The sequence below is a fragment of the Mycosarcoma maydis genome (genome assembly GCF_000328475.2).
Source record: "Mycosarcoma maydis unplaced genomic scaffold um_scaf_contig_1.256, whole genome shotgun sequence".
Taxonomy (NCBI): Eukaryota; Fungi; Basidiomycota; class Ustilaginomycetes; order Ustilaginales; genus Mycosarcoma; species Mycosarcoma maydis.
Genome location: NW_011929455.1, coordinates 1 through 8,475, shown reverse-complemented (window position 1 = coordinate 8,475; position 8,475 = coordinate 1). Strand labels below are relative to the sequence as shown.

Below are 8,475 nucleotides of genomic sequence, written 5' to 3'. Positions count from 1 at the left end.
CCGTTGTTGGTACCTTTGTGGATCAACCGTAAGGAAGTTTCTTTGATGCCATTTCATGTGGACGCGAGATGTCAGTGTACAGCATCTGGGTCACGTCCAAAGGCACGGACCTGCACACGCTTTGAATTTGATAAAACTGCGGCAAGTTGACCGGTATTCACAACAGAAAGTCAATCACCCAAATCTTTTGCTCCAGTCGAGCATGCTGAGCCATACTACCTGCAGCTGTGGGAGCTGTCATGTCAAGGTTGCACTGGCTCGGTTCAAGTACCGCACGCAAACCATTTTTCGGCCAGCCATTGGTACAATCAGTGTCTTTCCAATGTTTGTTACGAGGCGGACCTCGTTGTACGATAAGCTAGCTAAGAGGAAGTCCAACTCTTGCCAAAATAACAATAATGATGAATTAAAAAGAATTATCGGTCGTGCACCTTCTTTCGCAGTAGATCCAGGTCAAATGCCAAGCTGTCGTACAAGACTTCATCCTTAGGACGTCAAAGCTTTGAAGTTCCGTTTAAATTCGTGAATCTGTGGTGAAGCGTTGCTGTTCCTGTTCGGGTCAGACAAGCCACGCGATTAAATTCTTCAACCAATCAGGGTGCGAGAAAGTAAAACGTGTCGATGCGGAGAACGGAATTTGTTATTCAAAGATGCATCTCCGAGGAACGTGGACAGACTGCATGAAAGGAACTCTGCATTCACCAAAGTGTCCAATTCTGTCAGGCTTTTTTCACTGATGCACCCAGACTTGAACATGGCCTCAACCGTCAAAGCGCCTCCGTCGCACGACGTTGGGAATGATGGATAGTGTCAAAACTGTACTGAACAATACAGTAGGCTGCACCGCGACGTTGAACCGTACGGACCTAACTTTTCCGCACAGGCCGCCAAGAACGTGCTCTATATCATTCAACATGGTTTGTCTCGTGCTTGCAGAGTCGATGAGAACGAGAGTTGATGTTATGAGAGTTTGCAACAGCGGGTTCCTGGAATAGACCGTAGCCATCACACATTCTCGTTTGTGCGTGTCCAACCACGAACTCGCCAAGCTGCTGTTTGTGCACGTTCCCTCGCCACCCGCGGTTGGTATTGCCGCCGAGATTGTCCGTACAGACCGCGAAATGTTTAATCGATACCGCGGCCAGTGGAAAGCCGCCGATCCAGGAAGCGAGGAATATTGATCCGTCGGCACCGTCCTTTCCTCGGAGACAACTAAGCTTGAATCACGATGGAACTGTGCTAAACTTGAATCATGATGGTATCGTGAAGTGGTGGGGCCCTCAGCAGCGATGCGTGACAATCGATGTGGGGGAGTCTGTCAGATGAAACGCCAACTGGCGCCTAATTCCTATTCGATACGGGGAATACTCACACATTTGTCGAGACTCTTGAATCCTCCAATCATTTAGAGCCGTGGCCATAGCTGCAAGCGCCACATCAAGGAAGCCTTTGCGTGCAAGAAGTTTTCAGCGAAGAGACATGCAGGCAACGACGAAACAGCCGTGGCAACTCTAGGGAATGCGAGGTTGCCATCAAACCCAAAATGGCTGTTCAGCATGGTTTCTCGGGTGATTTTCGCTCGAGATAATGAGTGGGTGTGCCTCTGGCGAAACAGTTGTCTGGTTATCCAGGGTCTAGAAAACCAAATTTTGGAGAGTGAGTTTTTTTTTCTTTTTTTTTTTTTTCTTTTTTTTTTTTCCCTTCCCGTTGCCCGCCAGACGCGGTCATGTTGTGCGGACCGCATCTACTGGTTGGGCTTTTGGCCAGTGCTATTCGCTCACCTGACGAATGCGTGAGTTTCCCGGTGGCACCCAGCTTTCACCGACGGCCATTCAATTGAAACGTGTCCCTCCCTTGTGAGTTTGATTGTATGCACTTTGGTAGATTCATCAGTTCCAGCTTGCAGCTCTTCGTGAGCCTTCCGTTTGCCAACAAAAAATCTTGATCTGCAAGGTCTACTCAGGCGCTAATCGGCAGCACTTTCTTCAGCACAGTAGATTGCCAACCTGAGGCTGGCACACGGTAGCTGTCGAGGGTAGGAAAAAAACAGTGATAGCACCATCAGCCAGCCAGCCAGCCTTGTCCAAAAGTATATGAGCCTGGACCTTATCTTCCCATCACCTCATCTCTTTCCTTCACCCACCCCATCTAGCACACCTGTGTTTGCCCCCTCTCTCCACTTTCCTATACCTTCCAGTCCTCCAGCCTCAAAAGGAGCCTATTCACCATGGCTTTCGGTAAGGACATGGACGCCTGGGCCGGCGACACTGGCCTGGCCCTTGTTGAAAAGAACGAGAAAAAGTCGCGCTTTGCCGTCTCGTGGGCCGAAGCCAAGCTTCTCACGATTGCTGGTGTCGGTTTCTTGATGGACGCTTGGGACTTATTCATCATCAACATCATCTACTCGATTATCCTGATCGCTTACTATCCCAAAGGCACCAAGAACATCGACTGGGGTCTCGAGGGCGGCGTGCTAAAGGCCGCCGCCAACATTGGTAACATTGTTGGTCAGCTCTTCTTTGGTTTCTGCGGTGACATGTTCGGTCGCTCCGCTGTCTACGGCAAGGAACTCTTCATTGTTATCGTAGCCGTCATCCTCCAGATCTCGGCTCCAGACTCTATTGGCGGTCATGGCATCACTATCTGGCTTACTGTCTTCCGTTTCATCATGGGCATCGGCATTGGCGGTGACTACCCCATGTCAGCCACAATCGTCTCGGACCGAGCGCATCTCAAGAACCGTGGCTTCCTTCTCAGCTGGATCTTCTCCAACCAGGGTTGGGGTAACCTCACTGGTGCCCTCTTCGCCGTTATTGTCATTGCTGGCTACCGCCACTACGTCGACGCTGGCGACGTACACAAGCTTTCGGGCGCTTGGCGCATTCTTCAGGGCCTCACCCTGATTCCTGCCTTCATCGTGCTCTATTTCCGTCTCACCCTTGTCGAGTCGACCCGTTTCACTCAGGCTCGTAAACTCCAGGACGACCCTGAGCTTATTGCCAAGGGTCAGAACAACCTCAACCGCTCCAACTCGGACGACGATGGCATTATCAAGGAGAAGGCCCTTGGCGGCGACATGACCCCCATCGAGAACACCGCCGTTGGCATGTCCTTTAAGTCGATCGGAAAGCCCAAGAACGAGTTCATCGACTACTTCTCCCAGTGGAAGAATGCCAAGAAGCTCTTCGGTTGTGCTGCCACCTGGTTCCTGGTCGACATTACCTTCTACGGTATCAATCTCAACCAGTCTTCCATCCTTAACGCTATTGGCTTCACCAACGGTTCCACCTGGGGCAAACTCATGAAAACTGCGACTGGAAACCTCATCATCACTTGCGCCGGTTTCTTGCCTGGTTACTTCTTCACCATGTTCACTGTCGACATTGTCGGCCGTAGGGCTATCCAACTCTTTGGTTTCATCATGAACGCTCTGTTCCTCGGCATCCTCGCCGGTCGCTTCGATCACCTCAAGCACCAGACTGGTCCCTTCTTCGTCGTCTTCGTCTTCTTGCAACTTACTTTCAACTGGGGTGCCAACGCAACAACGTTCATCGTCCCTGCCGAAGCCTTCCCCACCCGAGTTCGTGCCACCGCTCACGGTTTCTGTGCCGCGTGCGGTAAGTGCGGTGCCATTCTGTCGTCGCTGCTCTTTTCGCACCTTGCCACCAAGACCAGTCTTGGAAACCAGGGTGTCTTCTGGATCTTCTTTGGTGTCTCGATCCTCGGTGCCATTGTGACCTACTTATTTGTTCCCGAGACCAACGAGTACGACGCTGATGAGGAAGACCGCAAGGAGCTTGCTGCCCGCGCCGGTGTTCAGTAGACAAGCTGTGCATCGCTTTCGAGGCTTCCACTTTATTTAGTCCTAGCACCAAAATTCTCCCCGGGCCTTTTGCGCCCATGTGTATCTTACCGCGCGATGCCGTGCGGATCATCTGTTCCGTATGCTCCCTCTTCGCTTTCGTCATTTAATTGGGTTTCAGTGTCAATCACATTTAGGTATCTCTTTTCTCTTCACGCTTGCATGGTATGATTCAATGGCCGATCGTGAATATCGGACTGTGGCGAGACTTGACCATCCTTCATGGATTCGATGATGCGGAACTAGATTTTAACCCAGATGGCATGTGCCAAGACGATGTGTAATGATTCACGATTGAGAAACATCCACACTTCTGTACCAGAGCAGACGACATTCGTGATTCGCACCAAGCTGTCAGACGTGAAAGAAAGCAGACGAGTCACGAGTAGGTCGCATTGGGCTTGGATCTGACACCGAATTCGATTTTTCACGTTTCTGTGTTCGTGTTCCACGTGGGTGTTTGCACGTTGAAATGCGTGTTGCAGGCTGTGGTCTCGTGAGCCGTATCGGAACTCGTGACTTGAACTAAGCTCGCACGGGCAGATTCGTGGAATAGGAATGTGCTACAAGTTTGAGTTTGGACAGCTTCATGACCTTCAGTTGTGAGTGTGACGCAGGACACAACCCTCTTCATCGTCAACCGCTCATCCATCCACCCTCGCGACAAGGCTGTCAGTCTCGACACCTCAAAACCCCGCGCCTCAGCCGTGTGCAACCTATCTTTCGTGACACTTTTGTACCGTCAGTCAATCGAATTCCCATCAGCCCGCCGTGTCAGCCATGACCTCCTCCCTTTCCAAGGACGACCAAATTCAGAACCTCCGAAGGCTTTTCGCCGATTCCGGAGTGCCGAATGATCCAAAGGCTTGGGACCAGGCCTGGATCGATAGCACTACACCGTGGGATGCCAATCGACCCCAGCCTGCGTTGGTGGAGTTGCTGGAAGGCGCACACGACGCCGATGCTAAAGTTCCTGATGTTGACGGCAATCTCATTCCTGTGTCTCAGGCAATCCCTAAGGGAGACGGCACAGCCGTGGTGCCAGGATGCGGGAGAGGCTATGATGCCAGAGTGTTTGCAGAGCGAGGTTTGACGAGTTATGGAGTCGACATTAGCTCCAATGCGGTGGCCGCAGCTAACAAGGTGCGTCTGGCTCGCTAAATGTTCGTCAAACAAAGCCAACCAACGCTTCAGCTTACTCATGTTCTTCCATGCTGACACTTCCGTACACTTCGACAGTGGCTTGGCGATCAAGATCTTCCTACTGAGCTCGATGACAAGGTCAACTTTGCCGAGGCAGACTTTTTCACTCTTGGTACCAGTAAGAGCCTTGTCTTGGAGCTCTCTAAGCCAGGGCAGGCAACACTTGCATACGACTATACATTCTTGTGTGCCATTCCTCCTTCGCTTCGCACGACCTGGGCTGAGACGTACACAAGACTGCTGGCCAAGCACGGCGTGCTAATTGCACTCGTCTTCCCCATTCATGGAGATCGGCCTGGAGGTCCTCCTTTTTCCATTTCGCCTCAGCTGGTTCGAGAACTGCTTGGCTCTCAGAAGAATGCGGATGGAAGCGCTGCTTGGACTGAACTAGTCGAGTTGAAACCGAAAGGACCAGAGACACGGCCGGACGTCGAGCGCATGATGGTGTGGCGTCGCTCTTGATGTGGTCTATCTGTCGCAGCAATGCCGAATAGCCGCCAGAATGGACGAGTGGCCAGTCCGAACATACTGGCGTGATCGGCTCGCTTTGGAAGCACGATCGATTCCCTTACTTTTCTCATGACCGCCGGATGGCGTGAGAATGACAGAGTTTGGAAGGAAGCAAGGAAGCAAGATACGAGCAGCCGACAACTTCGATCAAGATAAGACATGCTGAAATCGTTTGGACTGAGGCCAGCGCACATGGTAAGTCCCACCTGTCGGGTCGCTTGTTGACCTTCACAATGGACTCGCCACCTTGTCGAGATCTTCGTCATGTAGCGCTCCTAGACATCGCGGACGAACTGTTGAGTGATATCCTCTGGATGATGAGTGTGTCAAGATATGAACGTCACTATCCGCTCTGTACGCCGCGAACGAACAATCGAGGACAGTCGACTGCGGCGATCGTAGCGACATTGGTGCACATGGTGTGGTGCTGCCTTATGTTTAGTCGCAAAGCCCACCCATCCCCGACCTCATTCTTTCCTTTGAGCACTTGGTCCTCATTCACGCCTGTTCATCGAGCTCCGGCAGTATATTTCACATGTTCTGAGTTCATCGCTGGGAAAGTCATCTGAAATCGCTCCTCGTCGACTACCGCCAGCCCCGCGCCGCGCATTGGATCACACATAGATGCCAGATGCTCGCAAAGCGCTCGAAAGAGACTTGATTTGGTGCCTGGTGTTTAGAAGTCCTGTTGGGCACACATCTGTGAGAAAGGCTGAACTGTTTCAAGATCTATGCAATTTCCGTTCTCTGATGAAAGCTAAGTCACGCAATGCTTTATGTGCCTAGAAGCTTAATGTGCCTGGAAGCTTATGTGCCTAGAAGCTTTGGAGAGCGAGGATCCGTTCGGACATGATTCGCTTGCCAACCGAAGTGTTCTGGGCACCGACGAGCTCCCACGCATGAGGAAAGCCCTTGTACACGTTTAGGTCTACCTGCACGCCAGCCTTGTGAAGTCTGTTAACATATTCGAGAGTCTCCTCGATGAAGATGTCAAGCTGTCCAATGTCAATGTAGGTATCTGGCAAACCGGAAAGGTCCTGCACACGGGCCGGGACGGCATACTTGACAAGTTCATTGACTTTGTCCGTACCCGCAATGTCTTTCCCCAGGAGAGCAGACCAGCCTGTCAAGTTATTCTCGTAACTCCAGATGGCAGTGGGCGAAAGACGCTCATCGGGCGTCAGGTTGCGGTCATCGAGCATGGGATAGATGAGGATCTGTTTCCGCAAAGGTGGAGACAAAGCCTTGTCACGAGCTTGGAGAGCTACTCCGGCTACTATGCCTCCTCCAGCCGACTCGCCGAATACACCGATTCTATTGCTGTCGATTCCAAGCGAGGCTGAATTCGATGAGAGCCACTCCAATGCATCGTAGCAGTCGTTGACGAGCCCATCGAGCTGATGCTCTGGCGCAGGACGATACTCGACACTGAAGATATCGACACCGCTTGCCGCGGCCAGGCCCGGAAGAATACCTGATGCGACCCATGCGTCGGCAGTGCCAGACATCATGCCACCGCCATGGGCATGTATCACGGCAGGGCCGTTGTCTCTTCGCTGCTATGGAGACACTTGAATGACATTGATGGTTGCACCGTCGCGAGTTGTGATTGCGTGCGTCGTTGTTTCGACTGGATACTTGGGTCCAGCCTCACCCGCTGCACGAAGCGCCGTGTCGAGGTTGACGCGATGCGTCTCAACATCGTGCAAGCTGGGCTTGGGTCGCTGTGCAAATGTGGCTAGCACCGGGCCTGCCGCTTGCAGGAACTCCGGGTCGTACTTGAACGAATGCGACTGCGGCATGTTGAGCAGTATCTGAAGAAGGTCTCGAACCGTTTTCACGTAGTGGTGAAAAGAGTATCTGATGAAGAAGGGAGCGGGTATGAGTAGAACGGGGGCATTCAGAAGCATCGGCTCATCGCTCAAATCCCGAACCCGGATACACGGCGCACGCGTTGCCGATCTTGCCGGTCACCTGAGATCAAGCGTGCATTGGTGTCAATAACTATCTTAACTAAGTTAATATAAAAACGTGGACTGTGCTCACTCATGTGTCTAATTCCCCGCTTTCCTCAACCGGTATGTCGTGATGTAATCTGCATGTCTCGCCATGATCCCATCGCATCCCATGCTAATCCACCGCCACTTTCGTGCTGAGCAATCGATCCCGGATGCTGCATAAGACGCTTTTGCAGAACATGTTCTCAAGCGGATTTGCGAGGAAAGTTGCTCTAGATGAGAGCTCAGAAGTGTTCTCACCAGCTCAAATATCAACACAACGCAGAAATACTGTACCTCTGCCGTCTCGTTGATCCTAGCAGCGGTCGAACCGGCTTGAAAAGCTGTATTATTTCAGAGTCTGTTTCGGGCCGTAGTCCCGTGTTGTCTGATAGCACAGCACAGCGGCTTCAAAACTTTCTTTGACCCTGGCTAGGATTGAACACCATGTTCGACGCCTTGCTCTTCCGACCGTCTTCGACCCTCTCACGCGCCGAAGTTGACTCGACCTGGAAGGCATTGACTGTGTCCACCATGCTATACTCGTGCCATCCAAAGTCTTCCACCATGCATTTCAGCAACCAGACCAACTCGAACTGCACACGGCCTTGAACAGCGGCTGGTGAGAATTTCCTGAAGAGTTCTTGAAGCTCGTCGAGGCTGAACGCTGACTGCGAGTTATTTATCTTGACTTCAGTTAGCGTGGTTTCGCGATAGTACTTTTCCATCTTGCGGTTGACATGAGTCTGACCGCCTACCTTCGCAGAAGCAGCCTCTCCAGCGAGTGTGGTGAGAAAAACAAGATCCGTAAGCCCATGCGCTGTAAGCTGCAGGTCTCGAGGAAGTTCGAGTAAGCACTGCAGGTTGAGAGCCTTTGCCGACTTCCTCTCGCCTGCTCCTCCG

At 52.0% G+C, this 8,475-nt stretch overlaps 2 protein-coding genes across 2 annotated transcripts; both read left to right on the top strand.

The window, feature by feature from the left end:
- Nucleotides 1–2,227: 2,227 nt before the first annotated feature.
- On the top strand, nucleotides 2,228–3,823 carry UMAG_06490 (putative inorganic phosphate transmembrane transporter; the record flags this gene model as incomplete). The annotated part of the gene is made up of 1 exon (XM_011394464.1): nucleotides 2,228–3,823. The coding sequence occupies one exon, from the start codon at nucleotides 2,228–2,230 to the stop codon at nucleotides 3,821–3,823; it is 1,596 nt and encodes a 531-aa protein (XP_011392766.1).
- An 819-nt stretch (nucleotides 3,824–4,642) lies between these two features.
- Nucleotides 4,643–5,527, top strand: UMAG_06489 (uncharacterized protein; the record flags this gene model as incomplete). Its single annotated transcript, XM_011394463.1, has 2 exons — nucleotides 4,643–5,005; nucleotides 5,102–5,527. 2 exons carry the CDS (start codon nucleotides 4,643–4,645, stop codon nucleotides 5,525–5,527), a joined length of 789 nt encoding a protein of 262 aa, XP_011392765.1.
- Nucleotides 5,528–8,475: the final 2,948 nt, after the last annotated feature.